At 44.5% G+C, this 24,059-nt stretch overlaps 1 protein-coding gene across 1 annotated transcript; it reads right to left on the bottom strand.

Moving 5' to 3' along the window:
- Positions 1-1,900: 1,900 nt before the first annotated feature.
- HAS2 (hyaluronan synthase 2) lies at positions 1,901-21,345 on the bottom strand. Its single transcript, XM_013185053.3, has 4 exons — positions 20,706-21,345; positions 11,164-11,790; positions 6,515-6,616; positions 1,901-4,798 (listed from the first exon to the last, which is right to left on the bottom strand). Exons 2-4 carry the CDS (start codon positions 11,788-11,790, stop codon positions 3,869-3,871), a joined length of 1,659 nt encoding a protein of 552 aa, XP_013040507.3. The 5' UTR covers positions 20,706-21,345; the 3' UTR covers positions 1,901-3,868.
- Positions 21,346-24,059: the final 2,714 nt, after the last annotated feature.

Genomic DNA, 24,059 nt, shown 5'->3' on the forward strand with positions numbered 1-24,059 from the left:
AATTCAAGATGGATTTCTTTGGGAGAGATAGAATCTTTTATTATACAAAATTACATAGCTGGAAGAAACAGGCCCAATTTGGGGCACTTATCCTTCCATCAGATCTGAAACTGAAGCAGCAAACTTAGGCCAACGGTAAGATGGGAAAAAAAACACTGCACTATGTTTAAGTTAATTGTGTTAACTTCAGAGAAAAGTGCCTCTTCCAGCAAAGCCTCAGTAGTAGCAGACCTCATCAACTGCTCTTGATGTATTTTGTCTCCTCCTTACCATCTTGTCTCTTGCTAAGAATAAAATTCAGACAAAAATTTTTAACAGACATATTCTCAACAGCTTGTGCATCGGGACATGTTTGGCAGTACACGTCTGACAGGATTTTTTCCACCTCCTAGAAAAGTTCTGCTAAATATTCATGCATTCCCCACTGAAAGAAACCTGATTCTTGGCCAAACCAAAGCTTGTTAGCAGTCAGAACAGGAGGGCTCCTTCCTCTGTGCTGTACCTCTAATTCCTGAAGGTTCTGCTTCACACCTGGTCTTTGCAAACAGATGCCTTCAAACCCAGATTACTCTACTCTGGAAATGGGTTATAACCTGAGATAATGTCAATTTATTTTTTTGGAAGTATATAATTATAAGTTTTCTGCAGAATTTATAGTTTGTGGGAGTTCCTTATAGTGTTTGACATAATCTATTAGCGGCTGAAAATCGTGTTTTTTAAAAGTTAAAAAAAAAGCTCTTTTTTTTTTTTTTCCCTCTTATTATTCTCTCTCTTAACTGTGAGACAGCTCACAATTACATTCGGTATTAATGAAAAACACATTTCATTTTATCCCACAAGTTGTTGAAAATACCACAAAATAATTTTGAGATGAAAAAGCACAGAGGAAATATTATTTAAGAATTTAATTTGTCTAAATTAGATTAATTTTTATTTAGGAATAAAATTCATCAGGAATTGTTCTGCAGTCTGCTTTTCTGTTGAAACCTTTATTTTATTTTTTTGCAAGGCAGTAAACATGAAATGACTTATTCCCTGAAATCCTTCTGCCATGGCCAGTGGGGATATAGGAAGGGCTCTGATTTTTCTGGGTATTTAGTACCAGCTGCTGGTGAGCTATTTGCACTCTGGGTCAGGCAAGACGCGTGGGGAGCAGAGATGGGAATGGGTTTCAGTCGGTTGGGACTTATCATTAGGAAGCTGACTGTCAGCACCTGCTTCAGAAAGGATCACAGGAGAATTCGTGTTGGAAGGAGCCTCGGAGGTCCCTAGCCCAAGCTCCTGCTCAAAGCAGGGGCAGCTCTGAGGTCAGACCGGGTGTCTCAGGACTTGATCCAGCCTAGTTCTGAAAGCCTCCCAGGACAGAGAATTCATTATCTCTCTGGGCAGCCTGTTCCAATACCTGACCGTCCTCATGGGGAAGAAGTTTCTGTTTATACCAAGCCCCGTTTCAACTTTAACCCAGAGACTTTCATCTTCCCACCAGGCACCACTGAGAAGATCCTGGCTCCATTTCCTTGATGACGTCCCTACACGTACTGGAGATGATCTTAGGTCTTTCCCACCAAAGCTGTCCCTTCTCCAGATGAACCAGTCTCACTCCCTCAGCCTCTCCTCACAAGGCCCGTGCTCCAGCCCCAACCATCATGCTGGCCCTACACTGAACTTGCTCCAGTTTATCAGTGACTTTCTTCTATTGGAGGACCCCAAACTGCCCCTCATAGCAGGGACCCGTCCCCGCCCCCTCCAGGCACACACTCCCCAGGTGCTCTGCTATTCAACGGCAAATTCCTGCTTGGAAATCAGGCTGGCAACACCATAAAAACATTTTCAAAACCATGCAGATTTCTGGCTTCAGAGCAGAAGTGCTGATCAGAAACACCACGAATTAGTCATAATCTTATCAAAAATATTTTATTTATGAAAGTAACAATTATACTATACAACCTATATTGGAAGTACATTGAATAATTGCTAGAATAAATACAGGCAATTAATTCAATCTTTTTATAGAATGAGAGGATTTATTTGACATTTGAATGTTAACCCAAGCTTTAACTTACATCATAAATAGTTAAAAGGCATAGTCAAGTTTTTTTTTTTTTAATGTTTCTTTTGCTTTTTTTTAATACTGTTCTATTTTGTAATCAACATGAATCAACTCTCCAATCATTAACAAAATATTAGTATGACTTTCAAGCAATCATGTACCTCAAGATAATCAGACAAAAAAGGTAGTGTGTGTGCAGTTCATTCTACAGCAGAATCTATTCATGTCTGCATAAAAAAGAAGCTGAAAATGCTTCTAAGTTCTTTAAGCATCATATGCTGATTTCTGCTTTACCACAGTGCTTTTAATACCAGAATCTAAAAAGGGCACATATCTGTACGCAGCTGGCTTTCTGTTGCTCTTTATGAAGTATATTAGGGCTCAATGCCACATTCCTTTGGCTGGTCAAAGACTGCAGGATTTAGTCCTGAATATTATTTCTTAAAATCGTGGTCCAAAATAAATGTCCAAGATGGATTGTTAGGCACCAAGGAAGTTATAGATTTGCTAAGACTTGATGTTTTCTGATAAAAGCTGGCTTCTTTTCTGGTAGATATGCTTTAGTCAAACACACATTATTGGGCTCAATACAGGGGTCTGTATTACACTGGAAGTCAGAGAAGCTGACGTTTATATTGTCTGTAAACACTATGAAGGACACTGCAGATGTTTTATAGTAAGGCACCCGCATTTAGGAAGTGATGATATGTTTACCTTTCATGTATTTTTGAACTAAAAATTCTGTACTGCTTGATCCTAGCAGATTATGAGCAACTACAACCATTGATAAGGTCAGTTTTGGGTGTCCAATGTTTGTCCAATGACCATATGGCTATTGTGTATGCCAGAGATATTACGCTCTCAGTAGAGAAGCAAATTTCCCTATTACAATGTTATCCAAAACAATACAAAGCCCGAAATTGCACATATCTACCCCTTTGGCCTTTTTTTTTTTTTTTTATGCACAAATATGCTTGTATTTGAAAACTGACAATGTTGGGCCTTTTCTAGTAAATGTCTTCAAAGAGCATACTTAAATACTTTTTCACAGAAATAACCATTCAGCAGTTGCAAAAATGCAGAGAGACTTTTTATTCTTTCTATTATGAACAATACCAAATCAGCATAAATTTTTGGGAAGGAATTATGATTTTTTATCACAAATGTATTTAAAGAGGCTAAAGAACAAAACATTGGGGAGGCATCTTTTTTTGGCAGATAGTAAAATATAAAATATGTGATTTAAAAAAAAAAAAGTTGGCTTAAAAATACACACACACAAATAATACAATAATATAAAAATACAGCTCAGCCAATGGCCTCTTAAAATTTACCTTTGGCATTACATTTGGCAGCCTAACACAAAAGACCCTTCCTATAAACAGAACTATAAAAAAGAGAAGTTCATAAATTAGGTTGCAAGGGGTTGTAAGATCATTTTCTTGATTCTCCAAACTCCTTTCCTTCCTGTCCACACACATAAGCATGACCAGTGAGGTATATAGAACGTAACACTGTCAGGCAGATGCACAATAGAAAAGTGCATAAACATAAAAGTTCTCCCATTTTCTTGTGAACAGGTCGAAACTGTGTGTTTGGCTTTTTTCCCCCCTTGAAAAAAAAAAAATCATTTTCTATTGTTCTTGTTTCTGTTATTTTTTCTTACTTTGGCAGGATGAAAATGAACCCAGAGGAATAAAAATGTCCTATTCCCAGCAGCAGCGATCCATTTCCCTTGGCAACATTCATCTGATGCCACAGATACTACAAGGTCGTTGGGTTGCTTTAAAACTCTCTGGGTAACTTCCCACAGAAAAATCATACGTCTAGCACCATGTCATAGTGTTGCTCTTTCTTCCGCCTGCCACATTTGGTGATAAGAACCAAGTACAAAGTCAACAGCATAATCCAGTAACATGCATAGAGGATTGTGCCAATGATGAGAACTGTCTGTTTTGACTCAGAGAATGGCTTTTTTGATTCCTTGTAGATAGTGAAAATTACGCCACCTAGGAGGATTGTAAACCAAATGGAGACTGGAATAAGTCCTATAAAATTAACTACAATGGTTTTTCTTCCTGATGTGCCCCACCCTGCTTTGTTTATCGTGGCAATTGCAAATATCTTTGCTGGCAGTAAACTTGACATATACAACACTGAGTAGAGTGACATGAAAACCATGACAATGTTGCCCCTAAGGAAGCTGGCAAAGGAAGACTTTATCAGGCCCACTAACTGAACTGTCAACAAGAAAAGGAGGATGTTCCAGATTTTTCCCCTGTAGAAGAGCTGAATGACTGTGGCGATAAGGAAGAAAGGAAAGAATCCAGTGATTACAGCTTCATAGGTCATCCACAAATGGTGCTTGTGGAACCACATTGCATTATAGAGCCACTCTCTGAAGTATGATTTACTCCAGCGGGTCTGCTGATTCAGCCACCTGAGATACTCTATCGGTGTTTCGGTAAGGCACTTGGATCTAGCTGTGTATTTTGTTGCATAGCCCAGACTTAGCACTCTGTTAGTTAGATGCCTGTCATCTCCAAAGCTGCACTGGGAGCCCATAAATTCTTGATTGTACCAATCTTCCAGGAATTCGTGGAGTAAAGAGTTTCTGTACATTCCTAGAGGTCCACTGATGCACTGTACACAGCCAAAATAGGACTGACAGGCTCTTTCTATGTTAAATGCCATCCAGTACCTCACGCTGCTTAGAAAGGAGATCCAGGAATCATACTTGTTCAAAATCTGCAAAATACAAAAAGTTTGCGTTTTAGATGAGCTCTTGAGAAAGAAGATATACACATTGGATCAATAAGGAATTAGTAGAGACTAGAATACTGTTAGCCAAAATAGAGGGGAAACCTCACTCCCCCGTCCAACTTGTGGCAAATCCAGGAGTTACCTATACACTCCAGGGCACTGACAAGAAAGGCAAAGTGAGGCCTTCAAGAATCTGTTCCACCTAAATGACTATTCTTTTCTCACAACCTTTCAATTTCTCCACAACTTCTTTCCTAGCTCATTTTTCCTTTCTCTTCACCCCGAGTCAAGGACCTGCTGCTGAGCTCAGCCTCTCCCTTGAGGAAATGGTGGAGTCCAAGCTGTGGCTTCCTGCTTCCCTGCCTGTGGTGGAGTAGCTCTTTCCCCAGTCTTGCCCCCGTGTACAACTTTGGCTCTGACAGGACTTCTTCCAGCCCTCCTAAAGCTATGCTGGAATATGAGAGCGGCTAAGCACAAGGTCTTTGGCCTACATTTTTGGTCTTATAAAGCTTGCCCTAGATGTTTGATCCTGAACTATGTGCCTTTAGGCCCTCCAGGATGGCCCTAATGTCTGGAGGCCGTCTTGTCTCTGTTTCAACTTAATTACAGAACGTTTTAGAAGCAGCAGGGCTTAGGGATGGGCTCAAGACTGGCTCAGATTTATTTGGCGTATGCTGAAAAGTGAGTTGAGACAAAGAAAGGCCAGAGTCTTCATTTTGCTTCCTTTCCTCCCAGAGGATACATGTTCTTCCCACATCTTTCTGCAGGTGCTTATTAACTACACACTTATGTCATAGCTGAACTCCCTCCACACGTGCCTAGTGTCTCACATGTGTAAGGAAAAGTGTGATATTTGTTTTGTGGCCAGACCAGAGCCACAAAGATATTCAGGCTTCTGTGGGGATCTTAATTTCTGGAATTAAGAGCCACATGCCTGAAATACTTCTGACCACTGGGGCATTCATCAGTAAGTGCCTGCCCGTATAGATAGCCCTTTCTCCTCTGTCTCACATAAAAGCCCAACTGAGTACAAGGAGCCAATCCCAAGGCCAACTGAAATATTCATATGCATTTTTCTTTAAAACTTGTAGCAGAAGCAATTGTGTAAAAAAGAATGAACAGCCTTTTGCTGTGGTTGTCAGCCAGACTCATCAAGGCTGGAAATCCTCACAAAAGTGGAGCTGGGCTGACTTTGGAGCTGTGCATTGTCCTGTCTGACAGAGATGCTGAGGACACCCAACAATAAACAGAGTGCATAGTGCACTGCATTTCCAAAAAAGTTTTCATTCGTGACAATCTTCGCTGCAAAGAGTAACATAATTAAAGTGCTTGAGGTGCTGGATCTGGCTTTGGGAGATCTGTTCTCTGTTCCCTGTTGCCCTAAAACTTTTCTGTGGCACCTTGACCAAACAGTCATACTCAGATACTCAAAGATGCTGCAACAGTCCTGGCAGTCCCAGTGTCCCATTTTTCACACATATGGGGGAGAGTAATACTTGTCCACTTTCTATGGGTGTTAAAACCACCCAGTGCTCATACCTGAGAATTTGGGTTTTGGTTCAACAGATAGAAAAGTTAAGGTCTCATAAGAGCCTCTGTGATGGTACCACAGTGTATTCAGTGTATTCCAGGCAGGGAATAGTGTTGCAATGCAAATAGTTGTTGAAATCCCCCTATTAATCTGAAAATCATTGTACTCACCTGCACATCACCTCCAACTCCTCCAACCATTGGATCTTCTTCTAAAACCTTTACCATCTCCACTGATGAGGCTGGATCAAGCACTGTATCTGAATCACAGACCTACATGAAAGACAAACAAAGAACAAAAATGGGTTAAGGAGTACACTAGAAAAGAGAATAAAAATCACTTGAGTGATAAGTAACTCTATATGCATATTCTCCTGAATGCAATTAAATCTCTCTTTGGAGTCTGCATTGACACTTCTTAAAGGCCGTTTGTATCAAGCAGCAGGGAGCGGTGCTGAATGAAACAGAGTGCTTGTTAGGGTAGTGCATGCAAACAATCCTCTCTTCTGTATCAGCTCTATTTGTTTTACTGGCACATTGGGCTGGCTGCTTTGAATAAGAGATATGCTCTCAGAGATGGAGCACTGCAGAGCAAGACAATGTTCGTGGGTGTGTTGCAGATTCCTGCTGAGCCCTGAAATAGGGTTTCCCCGAATTGGCTGCATAGTTTATCACCCTAGTCAAATGCTTCCCGCTACCATAAGAGAGGAGTGAGGAGTTAAATTCCAGATGCTTGTTTACGAAAAAAATAAAAAATAAAAAAAGGGAAAAGAAAAAAGTCAGCTAGGCCTCTGGAAAGAAACCTAATATAGTTCTTTCACGTGCAGAAGGATTTAGTAATTCATTTAAGATATGTATTTTGGATTACAGAACAAACTTATTTTTAGATGTAGATGCATGGTGTGTTATTAGTAGTGCAGGGATTTGACATTTGATATATAGAAATTATTTGCTATTTTGCTCCAGCATTCATATAAAATATATGTAAGTAAGGCTAGAGGAGTGAGTCCCAAAATGCAGTACTCCATTAGACCAGGGCAAAAATAGATGACACACACAAGGCGTTTCAACCACACAAATACTCCTAGTCAACTAGACACTGTGTACATTAGGACTTGGCTTTCCCCCGGAGAGTAGGAGGAGGGCTCAGACAGGCTGGCCAGTCTGCAAGGCAGCTGGCGCTGCTTTCCTTTGCTCCGGGGCAAACGACATGGGCTGCAGCCTGTTTAAAACAAGTGGGTGCCTCCTTCTCCTAGCTGCTAGTGAAGGAGGTGTCCCGATCGCCTGTAAGCTCATTTCACTGAAGCTCAGAGGCCTGAGCAGAGGAGGCTGTCCCACAAACACTCCTCTTGCCAGACAAATCCTGCCCTACAAATTCTCCTCCTCTTTTCAGCTTATCCACAGTTTGCATTTCTGTGATTTCAGATGGGAATGGTAGGGGCAGAAGTCTGTCTGAATAGCCTCTTAAGTCAAATCCTGGTGAAGCATCAGATCAGAAATCCTAATTTTGGCGTCCTGTCATCCAACCTTTCAATTCAGCCTAAGCCCCCCTGCTCCAGGGGAACTGAAATTTTCATTTCTGTCCTGCAAATGGGAGAAGAGGTTTTAGAGACTCTGTTATGGGCCAGACTTGAGCTGGGAGGTTACCCGGGATAACCAGGCTGCTCAGCTCGTGATGCAGCTGAGCGTCTGCCAAAATGCTTCCTCTCCACGCTCCCTTGGAGGGGGCTGAAAGGAGAAAGCTGATGAGAGCTCTCATATTTCTGTCAGGAGAAAAGCCACAAGCATCTCCAGCTCCCGCTAACTCAGAGCATCCAGCTCCTCTCCTTGGAGGACTCAGCCCGGAAAGCACCTTTGTAACCTGGCCAACGTGTTCCTCCGGCTTTGGTGGGAAGCTGTCATCAGTGACAGCACTTGGTGATAGAACGGGAGCAGAGCAGTTCTGATGAAGGGAAGAAAGGATGCCTGTAGTTCTGTCTGGGACTTTCTGGACAGGCCTGTCACTGAGTGCTTTGCATCATGAATTTGCAGTTTGCTGGCAGCCAGGGCTCAGGCAGTGATACTCGGTCCCATTTCTTGTGACCATGAGTGGTCGGATGGGGTCAGCCCCATCCTCATTTCTTTGGCTTTCCCTCCTGTGCCTGTCACTCAGGAAGGCTGAGCAGCCTCCACCCGTCAGATGCATTTATCTATAGCAGAGAAATCTGCCACGAGCGACACCACTAAGACAAGATGAGGAATCCTGAAAACACTGGATTTATTTACAAATGACCAGCATGTGTCCTGGCCATGCCAGCACAGTGGACATGTCTGCATTCCTGGGACAAGCTGTCATTTTCCATCTGAATGAGGTTTTTCTAGGTGAAAAGAGGACATGCCCTGAGAAAAGCAACTTAGGAACCTGAATGAAACACACCGAGGGCTGGCCAGCCAGGGGTGGCCCGGCACAGCCCACGAGCCAATTTGCCATCTTTCCACATAAGGGCAGGGTGACCTAGAAATTACTGCCGTGGGTCACAGAGTTGCATGAAAGGGACGCTTGGCCTTGCATGCTGTAGCCTCCAGCCCTGAGCTAAGCTGTTCAGATGCTTGGTACAACCAGTGGTGGTTTAACCATGCTGCTCCAGGGGGCTCAGGCTGCGTTGGATGGTCCGCACAGCTACCTGCATCAAGCCAAGCTGTGCTGCACCTTGATTGTACCACCTAACTCTGCGCTGATGATGTCTCCCAGTTTAACTCATCTACAGAATTACTTTCACCCTCCTAACCTCCTCCAGGAGGGAAGTAAAGCCTCCCAAGTGATTTCAGGTATTTAGTGAGTCTCTGCTAATGAGCAACGGCTCGGTTATCTGCGGTAGCCTGCCTGCTTTATGACCGCCTGCCCATAGCCCTGAGGTGTATTTAAGGACCGCAAGGCCCCCAGTGCACAGTGTCAGGGGTGAGCACTCGTGCTGACTGCTCCACTTTGTAAAGTGGTTGATCATCGATGCAGATTGCTCAGCCCTTAAAGTGCAGGGCCTGTTTAAAGTAATTCACTGTGGATACCCCCTAAAGAACCATGTGGAAAATCTCAACCTTCATTCATTCATAAAACAGAGCCACATGTTACCTGCATTACATCAAGACTGTGGCCAGCCAGGGCCACCAAGATGGTGCTCTTATAATGTAGATGTGACTGTGACATCAATCATCAGTGCAGCCTTTGGTGGCTGCTTACAGCAGCATTACAGTCTCTGACACATTCATCAGGACTTCTGAGTCAGGTCAGGAGTGTTAATTGACTGAAAGACCAGAAACATCTCTTCCATTTTCTCAGTTTACGGTATGACTGTTGAAATAGAAACACTTTTTCCAGGTTCTCTGAACAAATGCAAGAGGGAGGAAAGTTGTCTTGAATCTGTTTCCTCTCTGCCTTCTCTCTCTGCAATCTGATACTTCTGTGTGAAGTGATTATAAAACCATGCTAATGCAGAAAAACAGCATTTTTCATCCCATCACAGTCCCTCACAGCACAAAAACCAAAGTGCAGACAATGGAGAATTTAAGGCCATTGTTTTCAGAGAATAAATCAGTTTAAGTTTTGTAAGTGCTTGGGGATGGGCTTTAAATCTTTTCTTTTCTCTTAAACCTCTGATAACTCTTAAAGCTCCGAAAACAGGGTGGCTCCTGGCACTCTTTGCTTTCTGCCTCTCCTGTGCGTGGAGGACTTGCTGCCTTTCTGTGCCCCTTGGACACCATGCTGTGTGGAGTGCACACACAACTGCACAAGGCTCAGCACTGACACCAGAAACACGTGCGGCCACCCCAAGCCAAGGGAGACCGTCTCTGCTGCCCCACCAGCAGAGCAGTGCCCCACTTCTGGAGGAAAAGCAATATTCTGAGGTCTGAAGAAGGCAGGAAGGGCTGAGTGTGATTAATTAGGAAGACCATCTAATAATCATTGGGATTTAGTTAAATGAACCTCGCAGGTCTTGATAGGCAACTAACGATCCCCAGGATCTGGCCTGGCCCTACACACCTCCCTCCACACATGGCCTCCTGCATTCTGCAGGGCTGTTTGCAGGAGCGAGGAGTGCTTCCATGTGTAAGGCACAAACATAGAAAATCTTTCATGGGATCCAAGGCAGCTGGAAAGAAATGTGTCTCTGCTGCTTTGGAAACCAGGAGAGAGGACCCAGCCTAATTCATTTTTAAGTGAATAGTGTCATAAGGGCTTTAAAGGCCAAGTCGCGGTGAGTGAGGTAATGCAGCTGTAAGTGATGAAGCAAAAGCTCCTTCAGGCTTTAGCTGAAGAAATCTTTCTTTCAAGACTGCACATTCACCCTTTTATTAAATACTCTGCACAGCCTTCAAGGACTTCAGCATATCCCCATCTTTTTTACAGACTCCACCACTGAGATATTCCCTAGTGCCACCAAAAACTTCTCTGTCTGCTTGCATATAGGTCTGCTAATATCCTCACGAAATAAAACCTTACCTAAGACCTTGACTTACAGGAGCAGAGAAGGGCTCTTCAGGAGGCCACTGGCTTTTCCTGAAGCAAAAGCACTGTGATGAGGGAGCAGGACTGAAGTCTGAGGAAGTATTTCAGATTTCTCCAGTAGCTGGTGCAGAGCTTTGACATATTCACAGATAGGCTGACCATTTTAAAAGGTAGCAAAATACATTTTTAACGGTCAAGCTGTTTCCAAATAGACTGAAAGGAGCACTGTGTTCATCAGGGACTAGGATGGCCTCTAACATGCAGCACAAAATATACAAAAGCTGCTTTCTTTCAAAGTGTGTTTGAATTGGCACCGACCTAGTGCTTTAATACCTACCTGTACATAATCCACGCTTCTCCCCAGTGCTTTGAATGCTGTGTACATTACTTCTCTTTTTCCACCCCATTTCTGCATGATGCAAACACTTTTGTTGGACAGGACCAGTTGAGATACGTGCTGTATGCTCTCTCTGTGAGACTCCTCCGTCTCACCTGGACCTTTGTCGTGGAAGTTATTATTCCAGATATAAGTGGCAGATTTGTCCCTACCCATGATTTCAGTGAAAATGTCCATCATGTAAACGTCGTCTTCTGAGTTCCCATCAATTACCATAACAACTTTAATTCCAGGGTAGGTCAATCTTTTCACAGAAAGTAAACATTTTCTTAAGTAGTCAGGATCCTCTTGATAGGCAGCAATACAAAGGGCAACTGTTTTATTCAGCTTGATTGGAGTTTCTAGCGACCGCTTCATTTTCCTGTGCTCTAGGAAGGCAAACAGGCTTTGGATGATGAGATGTGATGCCAGGATAGCACCATAGAGTCCGAAGGAGAAGTAGTAGTTGTCTGTTTGGATGAACTGGTAGCCCACAATGTAAGCAGCGGTGATTCCCAGCAGGAGGGACACCCCGAAGAGTGTGGTTCCAAGTATTCTCAGGATACATATAAACCTCTCACAATACATCTGCAAGGAAGCATGGAAACTGTTAGCAGAGCTACCACTTCCCACTACAAGACCTTGTCAGAGGTGCACGTGACGACAACAAGCTCAGCACCAACAGACGCACCCCGTGCTTCTGGCTGTGTCATGGACTTACAGCATCACCTGCTCAGCTTACATCTCATTCCCTTTGCAATATTTCCTCCACGTAAAGTAAGAGTCACATACACCTTGAGGTACTGGAGAGGTTTTCTGCTATTCTTAATGTCCTCACAGAAAGTGTTGTCTGTGTTAGGGTCTTACTTTGGCAGCTGTGGCTTGCTGAATGAGACGCTCTGTCATATTAAGGGACTTTCAGGCCACTACATACTTCATATGGTCATGGGTGGAAGGAACAGCTGAACGTCTGTGCAGCCTCTACTCGCCCCCAACCATGTCATGACTGCATCCCCACCCTGAACCACTTCTGTCGCTTACTTATGCTCGGAAAAATATTGGAAAGACATTCTTAAAACAGATGTCTGAATATATTTATAATTTTTAGACAGATGTCTGACTATATTTGTAATTTGTATTTAGATAATCAGACATCTGCTTTAAAAGGTCTTCTCAATACCGTTGCAAAAATGTGTTATTCATACATTTGTGCGCGTAGATATACCCATCTGTGAGCATGGCCAAAGCCTGACGGAGATTAAGTCTGTGGCAAAAGTACACATTAATTTAACAGAGCCAAGGTTTCACCCTGGACTTGAAATTCATTAGATTACCAGCTGAATCTGACAGCTTCTGCACGAGTAGGTTACCTGGCTGTAAAATCTTCCAGTCTAAGCTCTAGGCTATGGATGAGCAACAGCTTTGTCATAACTATAGAAAAGTCAATGATGTTTGATGTCAATACCTTTGACCTTAGGGACATAAAGTGGATAATGTCTGTTTAAGGCTAACCCAGTAAGCACATTGTAAGTCAGAGTGTGAAGCACATACTCGAATAATTTGCTGAATTAGGGCCTCTTAGGGTGATGGACTTAATATTTGTGTTTTCTTACTGTTATTCATATTTTCCCTTCTGCTAACATCCTGCCTGATAATGTTTGTTTCATCATCTGCTGGCCAAAACTGAAGCTGGAACAGCACTTCCTTACATCATATATGTTTTTAACTCTTTCTTGTGAAATGTTGTGAAAAAAATACTACCAAGCTGCAGCAGCATAGCTGTCAACAATCATATCTCTGTCCGAGATGTTACAGGCTTGGAAAAAAGAAATTGTCAACACAGAATGTATTACAAAATAAAAATAAACCAGGCGAGCATCAAGTCTGAGATTACAAAGACTATGTTTTTTTCCACTAGCTATTTAGGGTCTTAAATTTCAAGACAAGGGGAAGCCTCTTAAATGTATATTTGGAGACGCTGTTAAAGAAATCGGACCCTATCTCTAGGACTTCCTTGAATACTTATGGCTGGGCTCTGACAGGTGCTGTAATCACCCACCAGCACCAGTCCCTGCTCTGGCCTGTCTGGAAGTCTTTCACAATAGGGGTCATCAAGAAGCCTAATAAAAGACAGCTTATATGAGCCACCACTATAGGTGAATTAAAACCCAGTGCCCAAAATAGACGGGCTTTAGAAAACAGATTAAGTAATGGATCCCTTCTAGATTACCTTGAAGTCAAATAGCCTGTGTATTTATTAATCCCCCAAGTACGCAGAAGGTCACAAACATCAAGGTGAATGTTTCATTAATGGTGCAGTTGTACGAGGCTTTCCCATTTGGGGTCCACGACTTCTCTTCTCTTGCCAGAAATAGAAAATGCCTATTAGCGAGCAGGGGCTGAAGTCTGCTTACATTAAGAATTATATGACTGAAATCAATGGACCACTTGTACGGGTATAGCTCACCGGATTTAGATTAAGATCTGCAGCGTTTACATTTGACTGACTATACACTGTACCAGGCTTCTTTTTATATTAGTTATTGCTCTTTCTTTTCCTATGAAGTGTTTCCGCACAAAAGGAAGAAAAAGAAATGCATTCTCTGATCTTGTCATTACAGCACAGTTTCCCTCCCTCACAAAAGCCACTCTTTTAAGATCAAGAAATGGATTTCTGGTCTTAATAAAATAGCATTTTTTTTCTGTCCTTTAACTGTCAACCTTGGGAAAATAAACAGTGTTTTGATCTAAATTCCTGGCTTTCATCAAAGAAACTTTCCCCTTTGTATATGCAATTGGAGGTTTTATGTATGTCTTTTAACTGACTGAATCTCAGGCAAAATCTGTAAAAAGTTGCTCAATATTCTCAAGCTTTAGCACGTGACCTATTGATAGCATGCCCAGCAGAATTGATCTGTATCAGCTTGAACGTGCCCAAACAATAACAAAGAAGCCAAAACCTCTCCACCCTTCTCCAATAATTGAGCCAAGAAGTTAAAAGGAAATGATGCTTGTACGAGTCTGAAGCCAAAACTGAATTGCTGAGTCAAATAAAAGCATTGAGGGTAGGGAATAGCTGCATCAGATTTTAATGTCAGATACCGCTGTTGTGAAAAACTAGTCTGGCCTAACACAGTGAAGTGTCAAAGGGCATCTGTAGTAACACATCAATCAAAATTTTCCTGATCTTGTCACATAAAGCTAGAATCAAGTATTATCAGAGAAGCAGTGCACGCTACTGCTTCTGAACACCGTACACCTGAAATAATGCCATAGTGAGTCAAGATGCAAATGTCAAGTGCTTGGTAAGGGACAAACACCCATATTCACCCTCAAAACCATGATCACTTTTCAATTATTTCCTAGATAATCACTCTAAGTGCTAGCAATATTTTTTCAGCAAAATGTAACGCTTATCTTCAATGCTGCCATCACTACAGCAGTTCAACTGCGCACACCTCGTATGGTCAGCCCAGCTCAGTGTTTTATGCCTCAGCCTAATGGGTCTTCAGTTCTTTGAGGGATTTAACCCAGTAAGGTTGCCCCAAAGAACAGGCACTGCAGCACTTTTAAACAAATAAAGGAATAAAAAAATGTGAACAGCCCCACATAGACTGGGGATGAGGTGGTGCAGATGGAAGACCTGCAGTTAGTCCCATATTCCTGGACCAACAAAAATGATAGCAGGTCATTTCTGTAGGGGCACGGAACTGCTGCTACATGGGAACAGATGTGGGAGTGAGGAAGACAGAGCTCCTGGCCTGCTGAGTGGGTGGGTTACTGTCTCTGGAGTCAAAACTGGATCTTGCACTTTCAGACTGGGTTTTTTAATCAGCTCTATAAAGCAAGAGGAAGAAGACAGCACCTGCAACATTCTTTCTTTACTATTATTTTTAAAGTGAAAGCTATTTAGCACTGAAAGAGGTCAGATGCTCCACTGTTTTGTGTCAGCCCTGAATGACATTTCCAGGGGGCAATAAGGTTGAAGATTTGGATGTTCAGCAATTAACAGCAGACATTTATATATTAAAGCATGCTCTACCCAGAGCACTGTGTGAGGCTCTTTTTGGAGATGTGGATGTCTCCCCACGTACTGCATGGGAGGCCTGAGACAGAACTGCTAATCCTACTGTGATGTTCAGGCACCCGAACCCTTTACAGGCACCTTAATCTAACCCTGCAGTGCTGAACCCAGTACAAGCTTTAGCACAGCATCCAGCACAAGGTTTGTGCACACATGACAAGTGAATGCAGAGAGGCTTCAAAGTCTACTACTGAGCAATTTATCGTCTTGCAGCTGTTTATTTCCATGAATGGAGCTGGTCAGTGCTTAACAGCCCACCTAGTAGAAAAGAAATGTGAAAGCAGTGCACCCAATCCTAATGCTATGTAGGCTGTTGCTGATTTAAAGACACAAATTTTGATCCACCAAGCAGCCCAAGTATATATATGTCTTGTAGTGACTGTACAGGAGGAGGCGATGAACGTGTGTGCCTGTGTTTGGAGACTCCTGTGAAAGAGCACGGCCAAGAAAGAAACCCTTGCAGGTACTTGGCATCAGAGTCCACCTAGTGAATTATTTAGTGTCTATTCTGGTATCCTGATAAATGCACATAAAGAATATTTTTATTTTGTCACACTTATGTTGAGGAAGAACTTACTCTACTATTAACAACTGTCATAACTTCAAGCTGAAGCCTTCTAACATTATTTTCATTAAAAGTTTCAGGTTAACAAGGAGTTGACTGATATCCACATTGTACATAGTAACTGAGGGATTAAATCTAACACTAAAGATCACAGGCCTTTCTCAAGCTGAATAATGCCTTAGATCCCAAATCAGATGAGAATAGAAAAGTATGCTTGAGCTCCCTCTATTCTGGAAAATATTTAGGCTACATAGGTCTAACCTTCCTAAGATACAGACACTTGACTGAAATACAGCAGGATCTAATGCCATGATTTGCACTGCGTATTTACTCAGCAAAAAAACGCTGCTGCCTTCCAGAGCAAAGTGGCACCTTTCTTCCCCTCCAAAATTATATATCTCACAGTCTGGACATACAGTTATTAATCAGCTTTCATGGACCCCTGAAAGTAAGAGGACCTGGAGACGCACATCCCTTTGCAAAGTCAGGAAGCAAAGAGAAAAAGAGTTTCACTTGTTGCCAACACTTCAAAGAGTAATAAATAGAATAGGGGGAAATTCATATCCAGAAAATCTCTGTGTACTGGTGTCTGAACACATCAATACTTTCTGCACTCTGTTCATTTATTCTGTGTCAGCCAGTGTGTAGCTGCTCTGAGGACTAAGGTGCAGTCAGATGGTCCCCTGCATCTGCTAATACTGGACTTGGAACTGGTTACTGATGGGAGGTCAAAATGAAATCAGGTTTGCTTGCAATACATGGGATGCAGCTCACTTCATCATCTGTTTAAGAAGGTGTCTCTCATATTCTGTCTCAAACATTGGCAAGTAGTACTTCTGGCTTGCTTTCCCCCAGAAGATTAAAAAAAAAAAGAGAGGGAGAGACTCAGGAAGCACATGCATAAAAAGAAATGGTTTGGAAGATTGTTTGAAAGAATTATCACTTACTAACTCCAAAAGACCTGAATATATTAAAAACAAACAAATGAACAAACCCTTGTGCAAAGGTCATTAAGGCCCATGAGACAGCAATAAAGGTTCAATCACAAGTGTGATTATTTCATCCCCTTCATCTCTAAGGGTTCAAAAGAGCTGTGCCCCTCTCTAGACTCATAGAGCTATGGCCATATCAGCAAATACTGTCCAATACTACAGGAACAGATCTGCAAAAAAGAGCAAGGGGTACTAAGGGCCTAGCTTCCACCCTCCGTATGTTTCTGATTTTACTCTGAACCAAGTTTAGTCAGACTCCATAGACTGAAAACCCTGAACAGTCTGCTCTAGCGGTACATCTTGCAATTAGTTTCATTCAAGAGGAATGCATCATGTGCTCCGTGTCACTTTGCATCACAAACCAAAGCAAGGGGAGGGGAATTGTAACGTTGGCTTCAATAGCACACTCCTGATTCAAGCTAAAATAATACAGACCAACCCCATGTATAACATCTGCCCGTCAGTCTTCTCTGCAAATCTTTGTTGCAGTCAGAAGTGCTGACCGCTGAAAACATTTGAAAGGGTCTCATCTTTACATAGAAGCTGAATTCTTGAATGTCTGCTAGTCATGGTCCTCTGAGCCCTACTGCTGAGGCTTTGGATTCAGCAAAGCATGTAAGCGTGTCATTAAAGATAAGTGTGCACTTAAGTATTTTGCTGAAGAGGGAAATCAGTGGATAATTTGTCTTCCAGTTCTGTAATGCAGGCATAAATAAATAAATAAACCTAACTTTCTCTGTGAAGCTGTTATTTCTGGAGCATTCACAATGAAAGTGTATGCATACATTGGACATATTTATTATATAGATTAATCTCTCTTCTTCTGAACGTTGACAGATCGGTCATTGCTTAGGCCCTGCCTTTCTTACATGGGGGAATCAGAGAGAGTGGACCAGGACCTGGATGACTGGGATTTTGTTCCTAGTATTGCCATTCACCTGCTCGGTGACCTTAGGCAGGTGAATTCACCTCTCTTCACCTCGTGTAGAATGGGAACCATGATCATGCTGGAGGTTCTTGGAGGTCTACAGTACTCTTCGTAAGGCTTAGGCTACTGACACTTCTAGTGTTACTCTTTCTGGTATCACATGGGGACCTACCAGTTCCAAATTTCCACATAACTGTTTTTCCTAAAAACAAAACAAAACAAACAAACAAAAAAAACCCAGGCCACTTCCTTGCCTATATTCATCAGAATGTAGGTTCAGAAGGAGCGTGTCTGTAGGAAACACGCAACTCGTACTCCGCAGGGTGCCTGAGATCAGTGATGTTGGCAACACAAGAGCTGACACATGTGAGCATACGTGCATATAGCTACTGAGGGCTGCTTTGCACACAGCTTTTATAAGCATGAAAAAAAATCCTTCCTTGTGAGAATAACAGCATTGGTTTCTACAGATCAGCTGCTGGAATGACGCTGTGTTTGAGTGTGAGTGTGCATGTGCGTGCACACATTGTATGTGGCCTTATACACATATACGTTGTGTTTATACGCAAGCATTGTCTGAGTGTTATAAATCTTCATCCAATATTTAGAAACATTTAGCCTTATTTTGGCAGCAAAGTAAATCATTTATCTTTGAAGTACAAATGATTCCAGGTACGCATTAATTATGAGCATAAAATAGCTGCCCAGACACCCTCTTCTCCTTTACAGCCCACAGAGAGGAAACTGAAAAATTATGTTACATCTGTACATCTTTACTACAGCAGAGTTACCATATCTGGTACTTTTGGTTATTTATCACTTCCAGATTTTGTCATGCCATTGATCTTCTGGAAAGGGCTCACATAAGACTAAAATTAACTCTGGGGTTAGGTTTAAAGAACAGGGTTAGTAATGATGGTAAACTGTATCTGTATGCACAGGCTTTGATCATCAAATCAAGAGCCTCCTGTCTTCTCAATGTATGTTTCCCCCTAAAGTGCCCAAATTTAGTCTCTGATAGGTCTGAGTAGCTGCTAGGTGGATTTGTCCCTAATGTAAACAGTGATATGTTGGATGATAAATTAACCGAAAGAAAACCAAAAACACAAACTGAATGCTCTAAGAAATAAAACCAAGAAGTTAATCATATTTGTGCTGAGACATTTTAGATTGCAGGTAAAAATATTCTGGTTTCAAACAGCTTCCTGGTTACCGGTTCTGAAGTCCACAGACACTTTTGGCACAAAACTGACTACTCCATCTCTCAGTCCAGCGAGTAAATATTTATTTGATGTTCATAGCTCGTTATCTTGTAATTTGTTTATCAAGCACAGGTAATATTGTGTTTGACTTAGTCAAGTCCTGCTACACTGAATGGAAGAGTAATTTGATGCTTTATATATTAACCTTGAGTAGGAATAAAATGAAGCACATATCTGATTTGCTTGCACACCATAAATACGACCAGCTGAGTTTGCTGCTAGCTCAACTAGCAAGGGAAACCCCACTGAACCCAGTACAGCTGTTTTCTCCTACTGGGAAAGCCTTCACCCAGGTGTTTCTGCCTTTGCATGTAGAAGAGATTTATTAGGATGAAATGAAGTTTCAATAAAGTTCTGCTGACGCAAAGCTCCTCTAGGCTTGGTAAGGACTGCATTTGGGCGCAGTTTTTGGGGGAAAAAAGGACAGATTTCACTGCGATCACACCCAAAAGGACTGACCTATCCAGGGCCACTTCGCTACGCACTGCGTGTGCTGGGAAGCGCGTGGGTGCCTATGGAAAGACGACCCCATAAGGAGACCGTGAGGGATGCCCGTGCCTTGGGGGATCGTGGAAGCACCGTGGCTCGACGAAACCCACCAGGGATGGCGTGTGGGATATGGGGGCCGCCCTCAGGATCCCCTCCATCCTTTGGCAGGACATGACGGAGGGGGTCGGGGCTCTGGGCAGCCAGGAGCTGCGAATTTGGGGCAGGTGCAGGGGAAGGCGGCTGGGGCCGGCTCTGCGGGGGGGGGGGGGGGGGGGCAGCAGCATCACACCGCCCCCGGGGCAGCCCCCCCGCGGGGGGGGGGGGAGGAGGGGGGGGGGGGGCAACTCCGGCGGGGGAACCCCGGGCCCGCGTCGCAGCCAATGGGGGGGGGCGGCTCTGGTTGCGTCACAAGGGGTGGGCGGGGCGTCGGGGGGGATCCCCCGCTTTGCCACGTGGGGGGGGGGGGGGCGTGAAGAAGGGGGGCGGATTATGGGGGGGGGGGGGGGAATAGGGGAGGGGGCGCGGGCTCCGCTCCGCAGACTCCCGCCGGGCGGGGAGGGGGCCGTAGTACTGCTCCGGGGCTGCCTGCCTCCCCCCGCAGCATCCCGGGGGTGCGACCCCCCCCCGCCCCCCAGCCCAAGCCCCCCGCAATTAGGGCCGCGCGGAGGGGTCGGGAGGTCTGGGGGCAGGCTGCAGCCCCCCCCCGCCTCCCCCGGGGGCTCCGCGCTGAGACATCTTGATCGCGTTTGTTCCCCCTCCCTCCGCTCCGGCTCCCAGGCGGGGTTTAGCCCGCCTCCCCCCCGGCCTCCCCTCGCTTTCCTGCCTGCCGTCCCATCCCTCCCTCCCCTGCATGAAGGGGGGAAGCCGACCTGGGCTGGGGAACGGCTGCCGAACCTGTTGCTCCGTTATTATTATTTTCCAAATCGTATCGCTCAGCAAAATCTTAAAGGGATTACGCGGGGGGGGGGGGGGGGGGGGGGTCGAAGCTGAAAACCTCATTCATCCTCACTGCGGCCCTATTCATTGCTGAAATAGGTGTAGCCTAGGCACGGTGAGATCCTCCCCCAGCCCCACTCCTGTTCTGGGGATCTGTTCAGCCTTCCTCCCGTGGGGATGGGAGGAGAGGGTCTCCTGCTCCCCGAGATGACAGAAAGGGGGCTCGTAAAGCCCGTAAATCACGTACCTTGTTTGTCCTTCTGTCCTTTGGTCATAGAGGGGCTCCAGCCAGCTGTGTGGTCTCACGTACCGTTGCTCCCGCTGAACAGTTTCCAAGTTTGAGGTAAAAAGATCAAATCGCACTTTTCAGGGACTTATTCAGACGCTCAGGAATAAAAAATAATTAAAAATGAAAATAACAAAAAATAATCATTTAAGGCTATTCAGTCCTGCTCATTTTCTCCCACGTGTTTTCCCTATTACAACGTATTTGTCTTTCTCTGCTTCAGTTTCTAGTTCAAAGTTGTGGGATTTTTTTTTTCAAATAATAATAATTAAAAAAAAAAGTTAGAAATAATAAATTAAGAGTTAGTTTCTCGTGGTCGAAGCTGAAGATCGTATTTCAAACCCGGCTAGCCAGGAGCCTGGAGAAGTTGCAAGGCAGCCTCTGAAAGTTTGAGAGATGTACAGCATCAGATAAAGTCTCTTTGGTGATGCCTTGCTGACCGAGTAACTGTTTCAATGAGGTTTCTCAGCAGCAGCAAACGGGTAATATTATCTAGACGTCTTTTTCTTTCCTGCTGCTGCTGCTTTTCTGCCTCCTCCACGTTATGGGGTCTTTTAACAAGTGAGACTTGAGTTGGTTTAATAGGCGGAGGATGGGAAGAAGGAGGGGAGGGAACTCCTGTAAGGAGGAAAAAAAAAAAAAAAAAAGCCAACCCTGCCCATTGAAATGATCTCAGCCAAGGACCAATTCAGCGGCTGGAATTCAGCTAGCTAAGTCGCCAATTCTGCAAAGAGACGCAATGCACACACGTTGCCACCACCTGATTTCCTCTTCGTGCCCCGCAGTTTTGGGGAAGCCCCCCCCCCCATCTCTGGGCTCGGGGTCTGGGACTTGTCCCTCCCACAGCCACTATTCGGCTGGGACAGCTTCAGCTGCTGCTGGTTTTTATTAATAAGGGAATTGCCTCTATGAATGGATGAACTTTGCAGTTTCCAATTCTGCTTTACCCATTCGGTCTCGGAAACATTTGCTGTAGTACAACCCGAGGAAGCCCCCCCCTCCTCTGGCATTAACCCCCCGTGCCACTCGCGTTAAAACCAGCCCGGAAACACGTTAGACGGTTCAAGAAGTGGGAAAACGTGTCGTTTTTCTTTTATTTTTTCACCAGCGCTTTTCTCTGGGTGCTCTGTTGCCGGTTCACAGTTAACCAGGGCCGGGCAGGGGCAGCGCAGCCTCCGGCCCACCCGCGGCTGTGCCGGCTCCCAGCAGCTTGCACTCATCCGGATGGGCTCCTTCCCTCGTAGCCCTCCCTCAAAACCGCGTTTCCCCACCTTCCAGCCCCCCCTTTCCCCTTGAAATGTCCGAAAAGAGGCACTAGGTGGCACTGTTGAAGTGAGAGGAGCGGCAGGGCCCTGACGGGAGGCCCGCCGCTCAGCCCCGCCGCCTCTCAGGCCCCACAAAGGGCGCGGAGGCCGCAATGGGGACGGTCTAGACACCATGGGGAAAGTCAGGGGTGACTCCTCGGCCCGCTTTACGTCCCGGGGTAGGAAAGCTCCTACTGGCTGCTCTTCGGGGCTGAGGAATCGTAGAATCGTAGAATCATTAAGCTTGGAAAAGACCTCCAAGATCAGCTGGTCCAACCGTCCCCCTACCATCAGTGTCACCCACAGTGGTGTAAATCACACAGTCATGGAGTGACAGAATGGCCGAGGTTGGAAGGGACCTCTGGAGATCATCTGGTCCAACCCCCCCGCTGAGCAGGGTCACCTAACACACATTTTTCAGGATGGCATCCAGGTGGGGTTTGGATATCTCCAGAGGAGACCCCACAACCTCTCTGAGCAAATGGTGTGAAGTCGGCAGTTACCTGCCTTGGAGGTTTCCCTGGTACCTTGGTCAGATTTTGGGGTGTGCTCAGTTGTTGCTGAGTTGTTGCTGAGAGATTTTAGGATGAGCCTGGAAGCCAAGCTCTTGGAGAAATTGGTCTGCCTCAAATAACAAGGTTGCCTCTGGTTTAGGCCAGCGTTTTGTGGCTGTTTTAGCTTGGTAGAGCCAGGGAAGGCAGCTGTCTCACCGTCCTGCTTTGGGCTCCTCATTCCTGCCCCTGCACTGCCCATTTCCCTGTTCTACCTGTCAGGAGAGATGACTTAGGTTAAAAAATAGCCATTCGAGCAAAGGAAGCAGCAAAAAAGTATGAACAAGTAACTTGGGCAGGGACGAGGCAGGACAACTGCTTTAGGAATAAACCTGGTTTGTGATGGCTTGGAGTGTCCTTGAAAGGCTTAGCAAGCATGAAGTCTAGCAGGGTTTTGAGGCATATCCCTGTTTCAGGCTTTCCTCCCTACACAGCACCACTCCCATGGTCCAACCACCTTCAAATGGCCAGAGTTGCAGCACCTCCTGGTACAGGGCCCAGCACGGCTCTCCTCAGGTATGGGTGAAATTGCCATGTGTGCTCCAAGCTGGGACAGAGGGCATGAAGGTGTCGAGAGAGCTACCAAAACCCCTCTTCATGCTAGCCCTTCCTACCACCTAAATATCTAGCATAAGCCAGGCTTATAACATATTGGTCATTTAGATAGGCAGGAAGCTATCACCAAGCTCTGCTACTATCATACATGTCCACAGTGTTGTAACCAAGACATCAGCATCTGTATGAGTCCTAAAGCATGGGTTCCTAGCATCAGACTTTCTCTGGTGCTTCTGGAGGTAAGAGGATTAGAGTTCAACACAGATGGCCCAGGTCCATACCTGAACGTGGCCACCCCAGAAAGATGCACCTCGGGGAGCTGTTTTTGCAAGTCTCTGAAGGGCTCCCTGGCCACTTGTTTGCCTCCCTCTCTATACAGGGACACCTGTGTCCTGCACAAGGGACTTCACATCTAGCACCATTTCTGAAATAATGGTTTGAGGTTGTTTGCTTGGTTGTGTTTTAACCAAATACCTTTTGAACTAATATTTCTTTGCTTTATATTCCATTTTTAAAATAGTTTAAAAAGGCTGCACTTCTCCTCTACTGATGATTGCATCTATTACTCTGAAAATTCACACTGTCCCACCGCCTTAATGATGTCTTCTTTGGGTTTGAACAGGGATCAAGAGACAGATCCCAGTGAGGCACAAATCTTCATGTCCTGCTTGTATTACAGGGGCAGCAATAGCAGCACTTAAATCACACTGCAACTTTTCTTTAGCAAATGACATAATGGGAGTGGTGAGTCTCTCATGTCCACAGCTACTTCCTTCTCAGCCATAGCTGTCATTGTGTGACCATGCTTTTAGAGCAAGAAAGACGTAGGTCTCTGAAGCTAGCTTTGCGTACCAGGAAGGAATTAAAAGTAAGAGGATATCTTTAATGCCAATACACACAGTGCT

Source organism: Anser cygnoides, chromosome 2, assembly GCF_040182565.1.
Source record: "Anser cygnoides isolate HZ-2024a breed goose chromosome 2, Taihu_goose_T2T_genome, whole genome shotgun sequence".
In the NCBI taxonomy this organism is placed as follows: Eukaryota; Metazoa; Chordata; class Aves; order Anseriformes; family Anatidae; genus Anser; species Anser cygnoides.

Bases quoted from the DNA above. Each gene is read 5' to 3' on its own strand.
- HAS2 (XM_013185053.3), bottom strand. From the start codon at position 11,790: ATGTATTGTGAGAGGTTTATATGTATCCTGAGAATACTTGGAACCACA. The intron at 6,617-11,163 runs GTAGGTATTAAA...TCTTTCATGTAG, and splicing joins GAAGCGTGGATTATGTACAG to GTCTGTGATTCAGATACAGT. The intron at 4,799-6,514 runs GTGAGTACAATG...TGTATTTTGCAG, and splicing joins GAGTTGGAGGTGATGTGCAG to ATTTTGAACAAGTATGATTC.